The sequence below is a fragment of the Ascaphus truei genome, chromosome 1 (assembly GCF_040206685.1).
Source record: "Ascaphus truei isolate aAscTru1 chromosome 1, aAscTru1.hap1, whole genome shotgun sequence".
In the NCBI taxonomy this organism is placed as follows: domain Eukaryota; kingdom Metazoa; phylum Chordata; class Amphibia; order Anura; family Ascaphidae; genus Ascaphus; species Ascaphus truei.
In genome coordinates this window covers 257381039-257405023 of record NC_134483.1, presented here as the reverse complement: position 1 = coordinate 257405023, position 23985 = coordinate 257381039, and the positions used below count along the sequence as shown (strand labels likewise).

Here is a 23985-nt window from a genome sequence, read left to right as displayed (position 1 = left end):
GGTTGGAATGGGTTAATACATCAAGGACACCACGGACTTCATTGAGCAGCTCAGTCATCTTTCCGTTGACACAGCAGAATATATTCTTGCCACGCTAGATGTGTCCAGTTTGTATACCAACATTCCCCATGCAGGGGGCCTAGAAGCAGTACGCACTAAATTGGAAGAACATGGAGTCGAGCAGGGTCCACCAGTTGATTTTCTCATGTTGCTCATTGAGGTCATCCTCCATAAAAACTTCTTTAAATTTGAAAAACACTACTACTTACAATTAACGGGTACTGCCATGGGCTCAAATATGGCACCGTCGTATGCTAATCTCTTTATGGATTTGTATGAATAGTTGCACATATTAACTGACACCACGCATGGGCGGCATATCGTCAAATACCTTCGCTATATTGACGACATCTTCATTCTGTGGACAGGCAGTGAAGATGAGCTGCTGACATTTGTTTCTGATTTAAACAAAATCCCCTCCACAATCCGATTTACCCTCAACCACAGCTACCAGGAAATCGCTTTTTTGGACACCATAGTGTACAAAATTGGAGGCACGCTGGCCACTAGAATATACCGGAAAAGTACAGACAAGAACTCCCTTCTTTGTGCAGCCAGCCACCATCCTGTACCACTCAAGAGGGGTCTCCCATACTCCCAGTTTCTCCGAGTGAAGAGAATTACCACTGATCCAGAAGAATCCCAAAGGGCCCTTGCCCAAATGGCCGCACGCTTTCGGGAGAGGGGCTATTCGGCCAAGGACATTGACTTTGCCTTGCAAAAGGTTGGACAGGTTGACATGGGTGAACTATTGATACCTTCGTCAGGCAGACCGGTGAGCAACAGGCTCAATATAGTCAGTACATTCAGTACTGCTAAAAACAGCATCAAGCGTTGCATTCAGGGCAATTGGTGCATCCTGGAGAGTGACGAGAGGATTGGTGCATGTGCTAGAGAGCCACCCCTATTCTGCTTTCGTCGGGGACCAAACATTGGTGACATGGTCACTGGATCTGATCCAATAGACAAATATGCCACACCCACCACCTGGTTAGCCAAAAAACCTGGTTCGTACCGCTGCCATGGCTGCACCAACTGCCACTATATGCAGCTGGGCCCTAGCTACAATCACCCGCATAGTGGCGCACCGATTAAAATCAAACAACAACTGAACTGTGAGTCAAAATTCGTGGTGTACTTTATTAAGTGTCCTTGTGGATTGCTGTACATCGGGAAGACTGTAAGGATGCTGAAAGAGCGCATGGCCATGCACTGTTCAAACATCAGAAAAGCCCTATTGAGTGATGCCTCTGATATAGATCTGAAGTGTCTACCTGTGGCTAGACATTTCAAAGAAAAGAGACACACATTGGCTACACTTCGTTGTATGCCTATTTTGCAGGTTCCAGTCCCCCCCCCCCCCCCCGTGGGGGTGACAGGGGCAGGACTTTGCTTAAACAGGAAGCAAGGCTTATATATGAACTAAGGACTATGACACCTGGTGGCCTTAATGAGGAGCTCTCACTTAGCTGCTTTCTGTAGTTGTCTCCCTGCTTTGTCTTAGTTTTACATTATGCCTTATATATGTTTGTCACTCATACTCTGTTGCATCACTCCCTCTGCACTTTTGCACTTCCTTTGTCTTTATATATTATGGTGATGCTATGCGCTCCTTGTGCTCTGTACCTCTTTCTGTCCCCCTGTGGTTCACCTCAACGCTCTGTGTCATACTACTCTGTTTAGCCCATTATAGCTGTCAGTGTGTGGGTAACTGTGCACCGAGGCGGTTTTCCAGACTGCGCATGCGCGATTTGCGCTGCCGGCGTCCCTGGTTGCCAGGGAGAGTAAGTGAGGCGTCTGCTCACAGCTGTAATGTGCGGCGCGCTCTCCTTGCTGGCGCCCCGGCAGCCAATGTGTTTTGGCCCACTGCGCATGCGCGGCGCGCGACGTTCCCCCGCACGGGCAGTAGACTCTGAGACCAGTGTCTCAGGGTGTCTCTCTTCTGATAGCTTAAGTGCCTGCTCTCATGTCATGATGAATCATATGGATATTCAGGTAATAGGGGAGGGGGCACGGAGCACAGCTATGTTGCATATTATGTCTGATTGCATGTTGGTGATTGGTTCCCTTTGTTTGCATTGCACCATGGGTGGGGGTATATATGTTTGGTCACTTGCACTTGTGGGTTACACGGCCCTGAGGAAGGTCTCTCTGTGGGACCGAAACGTTGGCTTACGTGTATTTCATGTTGTGAATATATACCATTGGATTAACCCCGTGCGGTCTGCTGTCTCTTTACTGGTCTTTGGATTGGTTCGTATCATATTTACTCTCTATGGGACTAGCATCTGCTATTACAACATTTTCAACTACAGTGTGCTGACTGAATTTCATGTGTATATATATATATATATATATATATATATATATATATATATATATATATATATATATATATATATATATACATATATACATATATATATATATATATACATATATACATATACACATATACACATATACACATATACACATATACACATATACACATATACACATATACACATATACACATATACACATATACACATATACACATATATATATATATATATATATATATATATATATATATATATATATATATATATATATATATATATAATACTGAGTTAAGTTATGGTGAGTAAAAAAAAGTGACAAAAACCCTCCACAGGAAAGCAAATATGCAAATATAACTGTATGCTCATCTGCATGTCTTAGGCAGGTCTGCAACCCCGCCTTTCCCCATTATCACCCAGCATACAGCACTTCCACTGCAGCAAGGGATTCTGGGAAATGACATGCAAATGAGCACACAGTGTCACTTTTTGCCTCAATAACCATTTTACCATGTTAAAAATGGTTATTGAGGCAAAAAGTGACACTGTGTGCTCATTTGCATGTCATTTCCCAGAATCCCTTGCTGCAGTGGAAGTGCTGTATGCTGGGTGATAATGGGGAAAGGCGGGGTTGCAGACCTGCCTAAGACATGCAGATGAGCATACAGTTATATTTGTATATATATATATATATATATATATATATATATATATATATATTTTTTTTTATATATATATATATATATATATATATATATATGCAAATATAACTGTATGCTCATCTGCATGTCTTAGGCAGGTCATATATATGACTTGGGCTGATGAATAGCCTGGGGTAGCCACCCAGTTAAAAGGGGCTGAAATAGAAGGATACATATACAGTATATCAAAGTGGAGCAAGTTTTATTGGGCTCACTATTTCTTTGATGTTTATTTTTTTGCTGTGTTATAAGCGACAGGCACAATAAAGCCTTGTTATGATTTCACCTTACAACAGTCTCCATAGTGTACCTCTGCACATGTCCTCCTACAGGGTCACTAGTATAATCCGGTATAGGGGTTCCTGGTGTACAGATGCAGTGGACGTTATTCGAACAAATCACAGAGCCGTTTTCATGTGCTTTGCTGTATTTAACGTGTCATTAATGTGGCCAATCCCACCAGGCACTCGTGTTTATCGCGGTTGCTTTGTTTGAATTACATGGATTCTGTTTCTTTGTGCGCAATGAAATTAATGAATTGTAATGTGTACAGTACTGTGCTATTGTGCTACTGTGTCAATTTCATGTGTTTAAAAACCAGAACACTAAAACTCCATTTTCTGCATTCGCCTGCACTCGCGTCTTAAGGCGGTAAGGGTGGAAGAAATCAATCGCCATGACATGGGTATTCCAAGGTATACAACGCATGAAGTGTTCGAATAATGGCCGCTGCATCTGTACTCCAACCATATATAAGGTTGCAAGGAGTTTTAAAGTCTAAGTCCGGTATAGTGTGCGGAGAATATGGCTAGTAGGAATAAAAGTGCAAAATTCTTATTCTATTCCCCATAACCATAAGACTTAGAGAAGTATAAAGAATATATTTTATTAACCAGTATGTTTAAAGTGTGTATATGCTTGTGCACGGTGTATGAGCTGGGCCTGCCAGATCCAGGGTTTCGAGAGACTATTTGGCCATCACGCTTTGTGACACCAAGTCTGCTCTGGTCCCGGGCATGAAAGCCTCAGAGGTTGCCAAGTGTGAAAGCCATTGGGGTACCAGAATACTTTGGTAGACTGTCAGCGCTATGATTGGCTCATAGGAATATTCCCACACTCGGATTGGCTGTAGTATTTTATGAATGAACTCTGAAATATTATAAGTAAACCTCAGCCAATCCAGAGCTCAGATTCTAAGCGCCAGAACATCAACAGCAAATTTAATGTACCAAAAGATGCTCAAGGAGAAATAGCAGCGAACCGGCTTCTGAAATTTCCCACTTTTTGAGCCCTAGTTCTGAGAATTGAACGTAGCGGTCGCAGCTGAGATGTCAAGCTGATAATAGTTCCAGGACTTCTGGAGCTAAGTTGTGGTCAAGTTATTTCAACTCCTCCGGAGCAGATACAGTGGTGGCGTCAGGAGCTTCGTGCCGATTTGAGTTCCAGGACATTTCGGTACAAGTCCCGGTCAACCAAAGACTTTGTTTTACGTTCTATTTAAGCTAGGAAAGTCTTGTTTTCAGTCTGTTCTTCTCATGTATTTTGTGATTCATTGTGCTTAGCCTATTTTAAGTGAATAAATGACAATTTATTTAACCACCTTATTTTGCTCAGCGTTATGTTCTCGGTATAAAAGGTGTAAATGCCTGGTCTCCTGTGACAGTCCCCTTTCCTCAAAAATTGGGAAAAAATGGAGTGGCATTGAGGTATTTGATGGTACAGCTCACCCAGTTATAGCACGATCCGCTATAACGCGGATCCGCTTATAACGCAGTTTGAGCGTGGACCCCGAATTTACTGCATACATTCACAACACACTGCATACACTCACAGCATACTACACACACTCACAGCACACTGCATACACTCACAGCACACTGCATACACTCACAGCACACTGCATACACTCACAGCACACTGCACACACACACACACACAGCACACTGCACACACACACACACACACACACACACACACACACACACACACACACACACACACACACACACACACACACACACACACACACACACACTGACACACAAACAGCACACTGCACAGCACACTGCATACACTCATAGCACACACTCACAGCACACTGCATACATTCACAGAACACTGCATACACTCACAGCACACTGCACACACTCACAGCACACTGCACACACTCAACACACACTCACAGCACACTGCATACACTCACAGTACACTGCACACACTCACAGCACACTGCACACACACAGCACAATGCACACACACACACTGACACACACACACACAGTCTCACACAGTCAAATACATACACACACAGAGACACACTGTTTCTTTAAGGGAGCTTGCTCTCGCAAGACGGAAGCAGAAGCAGGAAGCAGAGACAGGGAGAAGAGCTGCCAGATGCCGGGTAAGTCCTGTGTGCTGTTGCCGCTGCTCCACCGGATCTGGGAATGCTGGGAGAGTTCTCAGCTTTCCCCCTCCGGCGGACACTGTACCACCACAAAAAAAAAAAAAAAACTTTAAAAAAAAATAAAAATTGGCGGCCATTTTTTCCCGCTACCCCATTTATAACGCGGTGGTCGCGGGTGGCCCCCGAGGACCGCGCTATAACGGGGTTAAGCTGTATTATTATTGTTACTACTACTACTAAAAGTAAAGTGTTGTCTTAACACTTCTGAAAAGGTCATTGTGTAGTAGTATCTCATATGTTTTGAAATCTCTGCTATTTTTATACCATCATATAAAAGCTTATTTGTCATCTTCACCCTATTGTTTGTGTTTCTTAGGTTGCTGAATGGGGAATAAGGAAGCTGGGACTATTCAAATATGCAAGCAAATCAGCTGGCACATACAGTGGAGGAAATAAACGTAAACTCTCAACAGCCATTGCACTGATTGGATGTCCGCCTATCGTATTTTTGGTAAGACACTTCATTCATTATATGGCATTGTGTTTTAATACAGCATAATTCAAAGTTTGGACTTTGATCACCAACATTTTGCATGGTCATCAACATTCATTGATGTTCTCCAAACTTTAAAACAATGTATTTGCTATAAATTCTGGCATGGAAGGTTCCCTCTTCAGAAAATTAACTTGAAATACTTGTACTTCAGATGCCATATATATAACACAGACCCAAAGAAATATGCCTTTAACTTATTAGGCTGAGTCCATAGAGACTGCAGCCGTTCGGAGGCGCGCTGAGGCAGAGGGAAAGCGGGTGCTTTCCCTGGCCATAGTTCGCGCACCGTCTGGGGGCATGTCGGGGGGCGGGCCAGTGACATCACGGAGCTGGTTCGCCCTCATTGGGCGAACCGCTCATGTGACCGGCCCTGCGCTCCTGTGAGCGCGAAAAACTAAAAATTGTATAAGATCTACGCCTCCGCACGCCTGCAGACGCGTGCCCGAGCCCCTGCTAAAGCCGCTCTTATTGCGGCTGCAGGGGCTCGCTGACAAGCGTCAGCGCCTCAGCACGGATCAGCCTTAGAGTTCAAGATGGAAGTGAGTGATACTGTAGTGTAGAATCTATGGATGGGAATTGGAGTCTTTGGGCTGTATATTTGCCTAAGGCAACTTTTGTCTGCAACTTTTCAGGTGAGAAGAGCTTTAAAAAAATAATAATTATTTGATCAAAATATTTAGAGAGCCGCAACATATGCATGAATATGAATACATCCTCACAAACACATACAGTACATGATACATGCATATACTGTACTGTACACACACTAATATGTATATTAAGCATTAGCATACAGTACGACAAACTTACTTAGCAGAACTAGGGAGAGGAGAAAATGTGGGGGAATAAAAATGCATCTCACCATAATAAGTCCCTTTATTTTGTTTTTTCCTTGTTATTCTATGCAAAAGTGTGTCAGTTGTCATTTCCACCCTTGGGCATAAAACACAAAATATGCTTGGTCCTGCATATTTATTTACTCCTACTCCCTCTTCTCTAACTCTCTCCTTCTCCCCCCTCATCTCACTTACTCGCTCCCTCTTCTCTCACACTTCTACCCTTCCCTCCTCTCTCATCCTCCCTGAGTCCTCTCACACTCTCTCACCTCCCCCTCCTCTCTCTCCCTCAGTCCTCTCCTTCCTGCCTCACACCCTCACTCCTTTCTCACTCCATTCCTCACCTCATTCCTTCCTCCTTCTCCCCCTCGCCTCTCCTACATTCTCCCCATCACTCCTCTCACTCCCCTCCCCCTTATCTTCCCTTCCTCACAACGCACTCCCTCCCCATTCTGCCCACCCTCCTCTCTCTCATCCAACTCTAACCCTCCCTTCTCTCTCTCCCACCTCCTTTTCTCCCATTCCTTACATTTTCTCCCCCTCCTCTTTCATTCGCTACTGCTCCCTCACTCCCTTCTTCTTCTCTCCCCTATCTCACCTCACTCCCTCCCCCTTCTTCCCCCTCTTCTCTAACTCTCTTCAGCTCTTCTCTCCCCCCAACACACTTAATTCTTCCAACCTCCCTGTACACAATTCTCCCACCCCTCCCCCACCCACTCAATTCCCCACATGCTCAATTCCCTCATCCACACAATCAATTCCCCCCTGAAACACTGAACTTCCTCCCCATGCACACTCTCATCCCCCACTACCCTCAACTCCCCCCACAGCCACAAGCTCCACACACAATTCCCCCTTTCACTCACACACACAATTCTACACATCGATAGATACACACTTCACCTTCAGGCACGTTGTGGGGCCTCTTGTACCGCGTCTCATCGCGTCTAACCCACGTCCCATGTGATTCATATGTATGGGCCAAACATTCAGTGCGGCGGCACCACCTGCGCACACAAGCAGGGGATTGAGTTGGACTTATTGGAGGCAGAGAGAATGGGGAATTGTTGGCCGGCCGTACTGAGTAATGACTGCAAGGGCCAGTTGCCGACCCCTGGCCTACAGTCCAAGGAATTGCAGGCAATTCTACTTGATGATAATTGACTGACAGACTTAAAATTGAATATCTACATATGTAGCCAACAATATTGCAGCCACTAGCGCGTTGAACTGGTACATACACCACAACGCCGGGAAAGTCAATAGTGCGAAAATTAGACAGGGCTACCACGCTATTTCACCAGTGGGAGCATGCCAGCAGGTGGAATAATGTGCATAAGGAAGAGAAGCATAAGACCTGCTGAAAAAAAAACAAAAGGCTTAAGCTCTTCATCATGACAGTTTTGTGTGTTTTTTTTCATTCAGGAAACCTTAATTGTTTATGCCAGTGAGAGAATAAATTCTCTATGGATACAGACACATGTTACATACATTATTGCATCTTTATAATATGTGTCCCACTGCATAGTTAAATCAGCACATTACTGATACAAACTGTGGGCATCGTGTAAAATCCAGTAATATTGTTGTGCATAATACCTGTACTGTATATCTTTCACAGTTGAATGAGACTGGTGGCTAAGTGTTCTTTTGCAGTATGCCTAGAGATATTTACATTCTGATAAAAAATTCATTGGGATCTCAGAGGAGGCATGTCTAAGCATTAAATCAAAAAGAAATGTGCAGATGCATATTTTTCCTGAATTGTTCATACTTTTCATAGTAGGACAGTGACTTATATGAAATCTTAAACAAGGAGTGTTAAATGAAATATTTGTGACCTATCTGAAATTGCTCACAAAATTCTGTACGATGTTATGAAGTTTATAAAAATGTCTATTTAGACTAAAATTTCCAAGGCGTTTGCATTTTATGTGTTATCCATGCTTTAAAGTGATCTCATTCTTTTATCTCATTGTCTGCAAATGTTATATACATTACCTGTATATGTTTTTGTCATAAGTCTGATGTGAATAGGGACCACTTACATACAGTACACTGTTTTATGTAGCCATACACGTTAGCAAATACATTTTAACATGAAGACTGGTGGCCCTCTGTACAAGTGTGCATTAAAGCAAAAAGCCTTCTCAAAGTGGCTATTATAAAATATATATATATTATGGGAGGAGTGGCTCAGTGAGTAAAGCCACTGACTGGCACTGAGTTTGAAGCAGGGGTGCTTGGTTCAATTCCTGGTGTTGGCTGCTTGTGACCCTGGGCAAGTCACCTTATCTCCATGTGCGTCAGGCACCAAAAACATAGATTGCAAGCTCCACGGGGCAGGGACCTGTGCCTGCAAAATGTCTCTGTAAAGCGCTACGTAAAACTAGCAGCACTATACATGAACATGCTTTATTATTGTAGCCCTGGTACTCCTTTAGGAGATGACAACCCCGATAAGGCCACAACTACAGGAGGGAAATCATCCTCCCAGACCCCCTACTCTCACCCGCGTCCAGAAGCACACCCGCTGCCAGAAGCACACCCACTCCCAGAAGCACACCTGCTTCCAGCACACACGCTTGCATTGAGACGGTGCCAGACATCACCTTGCGTGACCTGCCCCAGCAAGTCAGGGAGAAATACAAGGTTGCTGGTGTTGCCCAGAAATATGCCCTGTACATCTTCAAACACCATGTCAGTTATGAGATGTACAGCGGGTGTACCCACAACATTAATTATGAAGGGAATCGGATCAAAAAGGCTCTGCCAGAAAATTTTGGCGGAAGTGCAACGTTTTTTATTTGTACCAATCATATGATGAGAACCGTGAGAGACACCATCAATGGCCTTTTGAGGCATATAATGGCTCGTCCCTGGAAGGACAGACTGATGGGGATGGACTTTGCTGCTTGATTGTTCAGTAGTGCAAAAGTTATAAAATATTGATTTACTAAAAAAAAAAAAAAAAAGTTGCTTGTTTTAAATTGTTTCATTATGTCAACTTTTATAAATCATAAGTATAAAATTTCACATAATAGTTGGTTAAAATCAGTCAGTCCTTCAAGAAAGCTACAAGAATTTTCATGAATGGTTCAGGGGGGGGGGGGGGGGGGTTGGTAAGCGGTTGCATTACCGTTGTAGACGAATGAATGTGTTTGGGGGAGGATTCGTTCCACAGTAAGGGCTTATCAGCCTACAAGAATTTGAATTAATAGCTCGGAGTGGGATGTGTGGTGTCTCTTGTTCACATACACGCATGCGCCTAAATGTGATCACACGCATACTGTCTGAGTTTCAACAAGGTTCCAATGAGACATACACGCATGCGCATAATTATGAGAACACACTGGGGTAGATTAAACTATTAAACTAAGCCACAAATCCACCCATTACAAATGAAGGGTTTGGCCTTGTGTGTGTGTGGGTTGGGGGGGGGGGGGAGGGGGAGATGGCTGTATGCTGGATTATTAGTTCAATGAAATATTTTCAACAGGTCATCATAATGTTTTGAACCACACAGCCCCCCAAAAAATCACAGTACTGTAGAATACTGTAAATGCATACTGTATAGAATAAAAGATTATAACTTTTATTTTGGGTGTTTCTTATACAGTAAGAGTTAAAGTGTACTGTATGCAACAAAGTATTAATATGAAAACAGCAGCATATTGTTTAAGATTAATCAATGTGCAAGCAACGTTTCAAAAAAGCGATATTATACTGCACGTCCATCGAAATTCCTCCATTAGCCGTTCTCCGCTTGATGACAAAGTTTCTTTTCTGAGGAAAAATAAAATATTATATATTTCCATTATTGCTTAATAATATTTATAAAATAATGTTTTAACTAAAAAAAAAGTTGAATTTTTAAAATTGTGTCATTGTTTCATTGTGTTACATTTTATAAAGCATATAGTACAGTAAGTACCGTATAACATTTCACATAATGGGTCCTTCAAGCAGGCTACAAGAATTTTAATGAATGGCACGGTGCGGGGAGGGGGTGGTGTTGATAAGCGGTTGCATTACCGTTGTCTTGTTATTGCAGTAAGACTTCGGGAGGGGATGTGATGATGCGTTTCAACAAGGTATCATGAGATATACACACATGCGCCTAGCTGTTCACCAATTGTTCAGTATGTACTGTACTGTTGAAACTGCTCAGCCAATCATAGTGCTGGACTACATTTTCTAGAATTGTGAATAAAATAATAGAACTAAACAGACATGAGCGAAGCGATTGATTACAGGAGAACGGACCGATCTGCAGTAACTAATCACTTGTCTGTGTGCATAATGTATTGATATTTACAAAATAGAATAAAATACGGCAGCTTGGTAGTGTAAGTACTGTAATATGTACTCTAGTGAAATACAGGTATTTAATGTAATAAATTATACTGTATTTACCTTCATTATAGACTTTGCCAAATGGGTGGCGATGAGCCACTGCCAGTCCCGTAGTCTTCATTATACACTTCCTTGACAGGTGACAGAGGGTCTGCTACACCTGTACTGCACCGACACACTTTATTCGAGCAAATACCCGGTATGTACCTGGCAGATACCTGGAATGCGCCGCTCCTCACCTCTGACAAGCCCCGTTGCGTTTGCCTTCCCAGCCTGGGTTCATGCCTGGCTGATGGGCGGCTGATCTGTTAAATGATAATGATTAGGATTTAATAGGCTGCAATGCTTCGCGTGTCTACCAGATGGCATAAATTCATGAATTGTAATGCAGTATATATATATATACTGTGCAGTATTGCAGCCAGTGGGAATAAAATGCTTCAATCCCTGCTTGGAAAATAACTCAATGCACTCGGGCAGAAAACAGTCACAAACCTCAATACACCCGGGTATACCCGAATTCGTGGGACTAGCCAAGCTCGAATAAAGTGTGTCGCCAGTGTAGTTGACAGATGATGGAGCTGGAAATCTTTTTGGTACATGCAAGCTTGTGGTATCTGTACGTGAAATCAGGCTTATACTGGAAGTTTTGCCGGTATCCTGGCAGGGACTGATAGCAAGGGTTGCCGTTCACCAGGTTTTCACTGACGGTCGGACCGTTATTGTAAGCCGGTACTGGCGCTGTTACATTGCTGGCCTGGGATTGATGAATCTTATGTTCATTAAATCTGACCTTTCTCCTTTTGAAGTCTCCATGATCAAAGATACTGGAAAAATCTGGCACCACACACCAATACCCTCCTCTAACGCCGTGTGCAGGGGCAATAGGAAAAAAACACAGATTGCTACTTAACTTTTTCCTTATCGCACGTTTCCACACATGAGCATCAGGTGAAAATTTGTAAAAGTCATAATTTGCGATAAAATATTGATAGTTTTCACAAACTGTGGCCATGTTATCAGCTGCTGCATTAATTGCCGACCAAATTACGTATTCATATGTGCAGTCAGGTCTTTTGCACACGTACTGCGGTGTACTCATTGTTTCCGTCCGGCGAGCGATTGTGCAGTGAGAAATACTGTGCATTAAGTAATGTGAAAAAGACACAGAGCATTGAGTTTTTATTATGAAACGCCTAAATTGATACAGTAACTTCTTCAGTACCAAGGTCAATTTACAATGGACCACTGTGGGTTTTTTTAAACACCTGCAAGTCGACACATTACTGTAGCACAAACAGTGTACACATTAGAATTCCTTACAATTCATGAATATCTGCCACCTGGCGGATATGCAAAGAATTGCCCCCAATTAAATCTGAACCATTATTATTAAACAGATCAACCGCAAATCAACCGCAGTTCAACTGCGGATACCGGGCAGCGCGAATGCAGCATGAGCATGGGGGATGCACCATTTACTCTGCTTGGCATTCAGGACATGGAACCACCACGCCCCCGAGAAGTTTTAGAATAAAGGCCGGCACAGCAGTACACCAGAAATACCCAGCCGGTCTCTGACTAGTGGCCTATGTCAGCCCCAGTCTAACCCCCAGCGAACAGAATTATCCCGTCCACAAGGTGGAATTTCTCGCTCTTAAGTGGGCAATTGTGGATAAACTCCACGTCTATCTGTATGGGGTCACCTTTGAAGTGCGTACAGACAACAATCAATTGACATACATAACAACGACTGCCAAACTGGACGCTGCAGGCAATCGATGGCTAGCGGCCCTCTCAAACTACATGCTCACATTGAAGTACAAGCCAGGGCCTCTAAACATCAGGCCGATGCCCTATCCAGAAGACCAGGACTAGAGGCCACTCCGGATGATGACATTTGAGAGGAGATTCCTGGGCCAGGGATGTGAGCCATGTGCAACACGGTGGCTATTTTAGGGTATAAAGTGGCCTTCTCTGAATTACGTGTCATGGATTCCTTTGGATATCAATCCAAGGCTCTGCCTGCTGCCTTCTGTCATTTTAACTATGTCCATGACATACTTGAAAATGAGAGGTAACTCTCAATGTATTAGTTCCTGGTAAAACATTTTATAAATAAATAAATACTGTGACCCCGATGGAATGAATGTCACCCCAGATAAAATTATCTTGTGGAAGGATATGATACAATATCAGGTAAGGGACCCTGTAGCCGTATTCGCCAGGCTGTACAGAAAAACAGACCTGACATGCTGAAATGTGCTCCCAGGGACCTTGTGGCCATACTCATGTGAGAAGCTGACAAATTCAAGCTGGACATCGGTCTACTATATCGGGTGGTACAATACCATGACCAACCAGAGAGAAAACAATTGGTTCTACCCCGAAACATACAATATCTGGTCCTGAAAGCCTTGCACGATAAACATGGCCATCTGGGCATAGAAAAGACGTTTGAGTTGGTGTGAGATTGGTTCTTTTGGCCTCGGATGCGTGTATCAGTGGAGCGACACTGTCGACGGTGCTCCCGATGCATCCAACGCAAGACTCTCCCTACCAGAGCCGGCACCATGACTCATCTGAAAAGTTTGGGTCCCATGGACTTGATGTGTATGGACAGTCTGTACATTGAGAAAAAAGTATCCTTTCAAAGGGATATACCGGGGCTCAAGGGATGGGATATATCTGTGACGATAATAGGATTAATCAGCGCATTAATAAAGGCAGTATGCTCGGCTGGTTAATCCTAAATCGTATTGGGGGTGAAGGGATTAATTTTATATGGTGTTCCCATGTACCATTTTCCCTTCTATGCATTGTTGTCCCCTTTTTGCAGGCTAGTCTCTACCTGCAGTGCTGAATAACAGGAGCCGTTCCATTAAGACTGCTAACGCAGGAATGGAGTGAGCCACCACCCTAATTTTTGGTGTGCAGCCTCAGTGTAACCCCACAAGCACACACATATTGAAAATATAACTTTGTCATAAGTAAAACATATATTTTTAATAAAGTGGCTTTTGGTTGCAGTTTTAAGTGTACAGGCAGAATGCTATTTTTTCTGCCTGTCTTTGTAATGCATGTAATGAACAAATATTTTACATACATGAGCTGGGGGCGCTTTCTTCTGCACCTTCAGAGACCCCCTGTTGAGGAAAGGCCTATGGGTCTCACTGAGCATGCTCAGAGTTACCTGGGCTGACTGTAGGATTTTCCCACATTACATGGCAGGCTCTGATAGGAGGAAGATGATTCCTTGCCAATGGAATGAGGCTAATCAAAAACTCTGAGGGCCCCTGTCCTTAAAGAGACCTGTAACCCTCATTCCTGTGTGGTTGTTACCTGATTTCTTCAAGCGGATAAGATCTAAGTACAGCGGCTGCGATTCCAGAACACAAGGGGTTAAAAACGCAACAAGGAAACTAACCCTGCTTCAGAACCAGAACAAACTTTTTACATTTCAAGGAAATAACAGCCTGGCATCTTGCGCCCCTTTGCAAATGGACTGCAATTTAAAGGGACATTAATTCTGTGCTTTTCGTTCACTGGACAATTTATCCTGTTCCCTATCCCAGTAAGTGTAATTATTAAGTGTATTCTAAGGTTGTCATGTGTTTGTCTATTAAGGAAATAAATGTCAGTTTATTTTGCTTAACTTGTGCTCAATCTAAACCCAAAATATAAATGTGTTGATAGTAGTTGTGTCCATCGTGACAGGCATTATTTACTGGTGGCAGCGTGTGGGATACTGATTGAGCCTGTATTGCAGTTTCCTGCGGGGTTCTGTAATATAGAGAGGACCTCGTGGCTTGTGAGCTCCTCAGACAAGTGGCAACTTACACACACTTCCAAAGAGCACGAGATAATTCACTGGTCTCTGGACCCATACCCCAGTGGTGCATGAGTCCACGCTCAGGAAGGTTTTGTACCTGGAACCGGGCGCAGATAGTGGAGAGATATGTGGGGTACGGTTTCACGACAGACGGTCGGTCCAAGAGTTAGCTGGAGGAGGACTTAGAAGAATATGAGGGCAGGATGGCCCCACCAGCTGCTGTGGCAGCAGATGGTATTCAGCCCGGAGTGCAGGAGGTCCCTCCAGCTCCGGAGCTGCAAGGACAGGGAGAGGATGTCAGTGACCACCTGGAAGAGGGTGGCGTGGTGCCAGGGGGTGCAGATGGGTTAGTCGCTGCGGCGACCGGACTTGCTACCTCTGGACTCATTGCACTCCTCACCGCCTGGGGAGAAGGGGTTAGCTATGAACAGCGGGTACATCTCCTGTCAATAGCGCTTGGAAGTACCCCTCACTCCCACCTTGTCAGCGGGGTAAAGGACGTTCCCAGAGTAACTGCTTTGGATGCAGCAGAGCCAGCAAATGAATATATAACCAGCAGAGCCTTGGTGAGCAACGCAGCAGTCCCCAGAGAGGTAGCCATTCCGGCTAGGGGGGACAATTCTGCACCTCAGTGGACTCCCAAACATACAGTGGGCAGCAACACGCCCTATACTGGGGAGTTCAAGCTTGAGAGACGGTGCTATCATTGCCACAAGGGGGGCTACATCCGGCCACATTCCCCGGACCATGAGCGGTCTGGGGGACCCCATCAGGGGCAACGTTCACTTGCTGCGGGTCCAGTAGCCCGTGTCTGGCTGGCCCACACAGAGGAAGCAAGCACATCCATGGAGCCAAACCCCAGAGGGACGTCCCATGGAGACCCTGCCCTTGTCTCCTCAGAACCAGCAGCAGTGAGCGGAGGATATCCGGTTGCACCAGTCGAGGTGCAGCCTGCTGATGTCCTGTGCAGACACCCACGGAGGGTTACCATTGGTGACCAGCAAGCAGGCAGCTTGCCAGATTTAGGTCCTGCTGTTTTTCTGGTGCAGCCAGAAGATTTGCTCCCGGGCACCGGGGTGCAAAGAACCATGCCTGATGGAGGGCTGCAGTGATTCCAGGGTGTCCAGATAGTTTTGGATGGGGGTGCCAATCATGGCATGAGGGAGGTGGGGGTTTTGTCCAGGGTAACTGCTGAGGGGCGCCTTAGCAATGACCTGGAACCAGTTTTCTGTATGTTTGCTGCGGAATTGCCAGCTGTGGCTGCGATTCCTAAGAGCCTGTCATCAGGGATCACAGCAGAAGCAGCCCCTGTCCCCCTGCATTTGGGAGCTACGGTTCCAGCAGTCTCTGAGGAGACCAGACAGGTAAGCCAGACTACTGAGTCATGACCAGTGACTGACTTACTGTTCCCTTTACCTGTTCCTGTTACCCCTGACTTAGAGAATAAGAGTGGGTGGTTAGAATTAGGGACAGCAGATAAGGATGCGGTGAAAACTGACCCCAGCTTAGAAGGTGTGGGACTGCGGGCGTCCGAGTCCTGAGGAATGCAGGGGGTCAGACCACTGACTGTGGCACCACGGGCTCTGGGGTAGGGAGCCAGGTTCTACTGGGTTAGCCAGGGCTGGACAGGTTGAAGACGGTTAGTGGGACCTGGGGAGGGTAGGCAGCAAGTGTTGCAGGTAGCCTTCTCCAGTCCACTAGTGGGGCATCAGGGGGTCACTCACATGAGAACCCAGCTGTTGCATCCTAACTTCTGGTCGGAGGCAGCCGGGGCAGTAGCAGACTTTGGTCACCCCTGGGATGCCTGCCAACCAGATGGTAAAGCGGGTGATTATGTGCAGATGCTCCTGAACCTGTTACCAGGAATGGGGAACATGTTTCAGGAAGTAGCTCAGGCAGTGCCAGGCCTCTAGGTAGGATAGGGTTTCCTAGGGGTGTCCTAGTTGAGCGGGGAGGTAGGCAGGCAGGGGCAGAAGCCAGGGCTAGGGTAGAGCAGCCTAGGGTTCTGTTCCCAGACAACCTGGGAAGGGCACATAGTACAGATCAGCCTGTGCTTCCAGGTGATCTGCATGCTCTGCATAAGAATACCTATGGAGTATCAGCAGAGGTGGAAGACAGTGTAGAGAGGAAGGCAAAGGGGGGGGGGGTCAGTCTTCACCCTTCAGAATGGCCTCTGTGAGTTTTTCAGGGTGCCATTCAGGATGAGGAATGCTCTGGCTACCTCCCACCGCCTGATCAGGAGGGCATTAGAGAGAGTGCAGAGCCATGTAGGGGCATACAGGGAGAACATAGTTGGCTTCAGACAGATCTGGGGTTTATATCCAGGACAGGTAGCAGCAGTGCTAGCCAGGGTTTGGGAGACAGGACTTGCTATTATACCCCATCAGGGGGTCACTCACATGAGAACCCAGCTGTTGCAGCCTAACTTCTGGCCGGAGGCAGCCGGGGCAGCAGCATACTTTGGTCACCCCTGGGATGCCTGCCAACCAGATGGTAAAGCGGGTGATTATGTTCAGATGCTCCTGAACCTGTTACCAGGAATGGGGAACATGTTTCAGGAAGTAGCTCAGGCAGTGCCAGGCCTCTAGGTAGGATAGGGTTTCCTAGGGGGGTCCTAGTTGAGCGGGGAGGTAGGCAGGCAGGGGCAGAAGCCAGGGCTAGGGTAGAGCAGCCTAGGGTTCTGTTCCCAGACAACCTGGGAAGGGCACATAGTACAGATCAGCCTGTGCTTCCTGGTGATCTGCATCCTCTGCATAAGAATACCTATGGAGTATCAGCAAAGGTGGAAGACAGTGTAGAGAGGAAGGAAAAGTGAGGGGGGGTCAGTCTTCAGCCTACAGAATGGCCTCTGTGAGTTTTTCAGGGTGCCAATCAGGATGAGGAATGCTCTGGCTACCTCCCACCGCCTGATCAGTAGGGCACTAGAGAGAGTGCAGAGGTATGTAGGGGCATACAGGGAGAAGATAGTTAGCTTCAGACAGATCTGGGTTTGTATCCAGGACAGGTAGCAGCAGTGCTAGCCAGGGTTAGGGAGACAGGGCTTGCTATTATACCCACTCAGTGTTCAGTAGAGAGGGCAGGGGTATTGCCTCTAGGGCACAGGGTGCGTGTCAGGCGTCTGATTTCTCTAGGGCCCCCTAGTTACTGTAGGCAGGTTACCTCACAGCCCATTAGTGGGACTGACCCTCTGACTGATTTGACCCAGAAGCGAATGTCTGTGCTGGTTGTCTGGTCTCCTGCCTGTGAGGCCTTATCCCAGGCCCTGCAGACTGCACTGGCCAGTGCCCCTGGCCTTGTTGCACCCACACTCTCCAAATGGCTTTTGTGCAGCCTGATGCCTCGGACTATGGCATTGGGGCTGTGCACAGCCAAGGGGGGGAGGAGGGACCCTTCACTGTGAATACGGACCATATCCTCTTAAGTTGGTTGCAGAGGGTGGTGGGGGAAATGAGCCACTTGTGCGCTGGAGTCCTGCCTTACAGGAATTTGACTTTACCAGCCAGCACAAGAAGGACAGTGCACATGGTCACATTGATGGCCTTTCCCACCAGGACAGCCCTCACAAACCAAATACTTCAAGAGCTATCAGGTCAGCCCAGCCACCGGACGGGGTGGTCAGGGCAGGCCCTGCGCTTTGAGTGGAGGAGGTGTGACGATAATAGGATTAATCAGCGCATTAATAAAGGCAGTATGCTCGGCTTGTTAATCCTAAATCGTATTGGGGGTGAAGGGGTTAATTTTATATGCTGTTCCCATGTACCATTTTCCCTTCTATGCATTGTTGTCCCCTTTTTGCAGGCTAGTCTCTACCTGCAGTGCTGAATAACAGGAGCCGTTCCATTAAGACTGCTAGCGCAGGAACGGAGTGAGCCAGCACTCTGATTTTTGCTGTGCAGCCTCAGTGTAACCCCACAAGCACACACATATTGAAAATATAACTTTGACATAAGTACTGTAAAACATATATTTTTGATAATGTGCCTTTCGGTTGCAGATTTAAATGTACAGGCAGGATGCTATTTTTTCTGCCTGCCTTTGTAATGCATGTAATGAACAAATGTTTTACATACATGAGCTGGGGGCACTTTCTTCTGCACCTTCAGAGACCCCCTGTTGAGGCAAGGCCTATGGGTCTCGTGAAGTGTTGCAGATGAAAGCCCCCAGAGCCTTAAAGTGTGACTTAATCAGGATGTTTCTGAGGACCAGATCCTGTTACTCATACTGGATTTTCACACCTTGGGACCAAACTCCAGATGTTGCATCCCCAGAAACGAGTGGCCCCTTTTTACTCAGCGGTGCTACCAATCTGCTCACTGACCATGCTCAGAGTTACCTGGGCTGGATGTAAGATTTTCCCACATTACATGGCAGGCTTTGATAGGAGGAAGAAAATTCTTTGCCAATGGGATGAGGCTGATGAAAAACTCTGAGGGCCCCTGTCCTTAAAGAGGCCTGTAACCCTCATTCCTGTGTGGTTGTTACCTGATTTCTTCAAGCGGATAAGATCTAAGTACACCGGCTGCGATTCCAGAACGCAAGGGGTTAAAAACACTGCAAAAAGGAAACTAGCTCTGCTTCAGGATTTCGTTAGCCCTGGGGATTCCAGAACGAACCCCAAAGAACCAGAACAAACTTTTTACATTTCAAGGAAATAATGGCCTGGCATCTTGCGCCCCTTTGCAAACGGACTGCAATTTAAAGGGACATTAATTCTGTGCTTTTCGTTCACTGGACATTTTATCCTATTCCCTATCCCAGTAAGTGTAACTATTAAGTGTATTCTAAGGTTGTCGTGTGTTTGTCTATTAAGGAAATAAATGTCAGTTTATTTTGCTTAACTTGTGTGCTCAATCTAAACCCAAAATATAAATGTGTTGATAGTAGTTGTGTCCATCGTGATGGGCATTATTTAATGGCAATCGTGACGGGCATTATTTAATGGCATCTTGCACCCCTTTGCAAAAGGATTGCAATTTAAAGGGACATTATTTCTGTGCTTTTTGTTCACTGGACAATTTATTCTGTTCGCTGTCCCAGTAAGTGTAATTATTAAGTGTATTCTAAGGTTGTCGTGTGTTTGTCTATTAAGGAAATAAATGTCAGTTTATTTTGCTTAACTTGTGTGCTCAATCTAAACCCAAAATATAAATGTGTTGATAGTAGTTGTGTCCATCGTGACGGGCATTATTTAATGGCATCTTGCACCCCTTTGCAAAAGGATTGCAATTTAAAGGGACATTATTTCTGTGCTTTTTGTTCACTGATCAATTTATTCTGTTCCCTATCCCAGTAAGTGTAATTATTAAGTGTATTCTAAGGTTGTCGTGTGTTTGTCTATTAAGGAAATAAATGTCAGTTTATTTTGCTTAACTTGTGTGCTCAATCTAAACCCAAAATATAAATGTGTTGATAGTAGTTGTGTCCATCATGACAATATCACAGTCAGTGTTAGAACCTGTATACATGATAATGTCAGTCCTTCACCAGTAGAATATAAGCATTGATAGGGAGCCTGACCCTTTAGCAAGTATAAATCCTGCACACATGCATGAAATGACAATTCTTCTTGTATGATGGAGGATGTTACTAGGCTGGACCCTAGCTCAGCCTGGAGCATGCAATGAGTCAACCATATGCCAGTAACCATGAAAATCCTCCTTGCAATAACATAATCTTTGTTATAAATTGGTTGTTACTCACTGTGTGATGTCTTCTGATAACCACAGCTGTGAACTTGCAGAGCATTGGTCTCCAATTGTTTGCATTGCTTGAAATAGTCAGAAGAAAAAAATGGCACCGCACCACGAGTAAAAAACAAGTGAACAGGGTGTAATAAAAACAATTTATTCTCAACAGGGGAAACACACTGACATGTTTCGCTCACACAAGCTAGATTAAATAAATTGTTTCTGTGCATTGAACCTGATACCCGAGGAATCGGTAATATGTTGGTCATCACGGATCATTATACTCCCTATGCCCAGGCCTTCCCCACCAAAGTTCAGAAAGCCATCATGGTGGCTAAAATACTATGGGAATGATACTTTATCCATTACGGACTGCCAAACCATCTGCATTCGGACCAAGGTCGGGGCTTCAAAAGTAATCTCATCAAGGAGTTGCTCAAACTGCTAAATATTACTAAGTCTCGAACCACCCCTTACCACCCAGGGGAGATTCTTTGCCGGAGAGGTTCAAAAGGACCCTCCTGGACATGCTCGGCACTTTAAAAGGATCTCAGAAGAGCGAGTGGAGTAAGCATGTAGAATCCTTGGTGCATGCCTACAATTGCACTCACCATGAGTCCACAAGGTTCACTTCATATTTCTTGATGTTCGGGCGAGAAGCATGACTTCCGGTGGATATACGTCTGAGGATATCTACCGACAGGGTACCCAACATGACGCACTTCAAATACGTACAACGACTACAAGACAATCTGCAAAACGCTTACCGGTTAGCCAAGAAAGCTTCTGCTCGTTTGAACGCTGATAACAAAAGGCGTTATGATCATAAGATCCGTCATCGGGAGATTCGTCCTGGCGATGCCTTTCTACTCCGAAATCTAGGAGTCGTCAGCAAACACAAACTGGCCGACCGCTGGCGTGATGGAATATATGAAGTCGAGTCACAGATGCCGGGTCTCCCAGTCTATAGTTTAAGAGACAGTGAGGGCCGGGTAAAAATCTGGCACCGTAATCACCTCCTCCTATTCCGCAACTGGAGGAAGGCGAACCAGGAATCCCGACAACACCTTTGGATGTAGAGTCAGAACAAGTGGAAGCTAATGAGAGAACTAGTCCGCCCAGAATGGGGGGCCCCTCTCAAAGGGACCTAAACACCCTGAGGCACCTCCCCGAGGAGCTACGGGTAAAGGGCCTCAACAAACAACCTCTAATAGGGGGACTCCAATAAGTCCTCCCCTATTCCCTAGAAGCCCATGCTTCACGCCCCAAAGAGACTTTTCAGAGACATTTATACCCTCAATGGGAGAGGCTGAGCCTCAGGACTATGCACATTACTCTTCAGAACGAGTAGAACCAGAGCTTTGCAGAAGCCAAAGAATGAGGTACCCTTCCAACTGGGTAGCCTACGATTCATTTGGGGCACCCCACTATGAGGCTCAGCAGTGGTCTCGGGCCAAAATACATTATGTTACTGTAATGTTCACTCAATTGTATAATCTCATGTAGAGCATTGCAAGATGTTAAGTTATATACTTGTACCGTATTTTTATTATATAACCCTTGTGTATATAGTTATGTATGCTGTCCCAAACAAGGCCGTTGGGATTTTACCAGGGGGAGTGTGTATCCATGGTACCCCTTTAGGCTCCATTGACCCCCTTCTTACCTCCGCTGTGGCTGCGGGGTGTGGGAGGTACTGCGGGGGCAGCTGGTGTGGTTGGCCGGATAGCAGGGGCTGCCATATTGGATATGCGCGCATGCGCAGCAAGCCACGCATGTGCAGCAAGTTGCGCATGACCAGTGGGGCACTATGAGGCGGCGATCAGTTACATCAGGCAATGCAATGGACTACAGCCCCAGAAGGCTTAGGGGCTTGGATACACGTGATACCAGGGAGCCAATCGCTGAGCAAATAATATAAATAACAGGTCATGAGAATAAGTGCTTCAGACATAAACGTAACATTTAGGAAGAGGAGTCCCTGCTCCGAGGAACTTATCTAATTGGTATGTAGGAGGAACGTAGAGAGACAGGAGGGGGGGATTTTGGTAAGTGCTTCTGCTGGGGGTCAAGCTCTATGCATCATGTGTCTAGTAATATTTACAACCAATCCCAGCATGGGAAAGTTCCAACCAGCCAATCAGATGGCTGTCAGTCTTCTGAAGCCAGGCAAATCGGATCTTCTGAATGAAACAAGCGCATGCGCGAGTTTTCCACCTTAGCCACTTGCTATGCAGAACTCACCCGCCGGGCTAGGTGCCTAAAGGACTGGGAAGACGAATGCTAGCCGGAATGGCTTGTATTGATCCCAGGACGTGGGTACTTCACCTAGCCACCTGGACCAAATGTTCTTCACACCTCTGGCAGCATCTGTGGCTTTCAAGTCCAGACCTCGAGTAGACACAGTGGCACCACAGTTTGGTAGCCCCCTGGCTCACTCAGAATAGTGACTTTGAAAGTCCCAGCGTATTTTATAGTGCACAAGTATAATACATTTTAAACATACCTGTTTAAAAAAATATACTTTACACTTTTATTCTGTCCAAGTCTCCTGGTTATGAGTGATAGAATGAGACTCTTTACTTTTATTCCCACTAGCCATATCCCTCACACACTGCAAACCTGACTTAGACTTTTAAAATCCGCACAGTCTTCTCTGCTATTAAAACATTATGAAACTAAATATTTTTTCCATATTTTGTCAAAGTCCCAAAGTAGAATGAAAAAATGTTAGGTTCATTCTCAGGGCTGTATCTCGTTCCCTTCTTGAAAACCGGACTTAGGTTTCATAGAAACCCTTGCAACCTTATATATGGTTGGAGTACCCCAGAACCCCTATACCAGGTTCTGGGTGACTAGGGGATTAACAGGGCATCCCCCTTATACTAGGGACCCCTTTACCATTCCAGGGATACCACACATCCCTATGTGCCATTTACCTTTCTGGTCTGTGCTGAAGCAAGGAGTCCTAGCGTGATTCACGCAAGTGTTTTCAAGGAGAGATTTTGCCAGTGCAATGTGTCTCAATGTATCCAAGAATCCGACCTGATATCCGGGTATATTTTTGGGGTATCCAGCTCCTCTGGAACCCCGCAAGCTAGACATTCTGACAAAACTTTATCCGTAAAACCCCCCTTGAAACTCATAGCCTAGCACTTTCTGCTTGCTGGCATAGCTGGAAAGGTAAAACACAGAAAATTATTTATTGTCGCACAATTACATACATTGC

General features: G+C 45.4%; 1 protein-coding gene across 5 annotated transcripts in view; it reads left to right on the top strand.

Annotated features, from left to right (window-relative positions):
- Positions 1 to 23985, top strand: part of LOC142496631 (phospholipid-transporting ATPase ABCA1-like) — a 1672602-nt gene that overhangs the window by 1547957 nt on the left and 100660 nt on the right. For all 5 annotated transcript variants that reach the window (XM_075603302.1, XM_075603295.1, XM_075603331.1 and 2 more), the window contains one exon: positions 5866 to 6000. In XM_075603302.1, coding sequence (XP_075459417.1) covers positions 5866 to 6000 — 135 coding nt within the window. The remainder of the gene's footprint in view (positions 1 to 5865; positions 6001 to 23985) is intronic.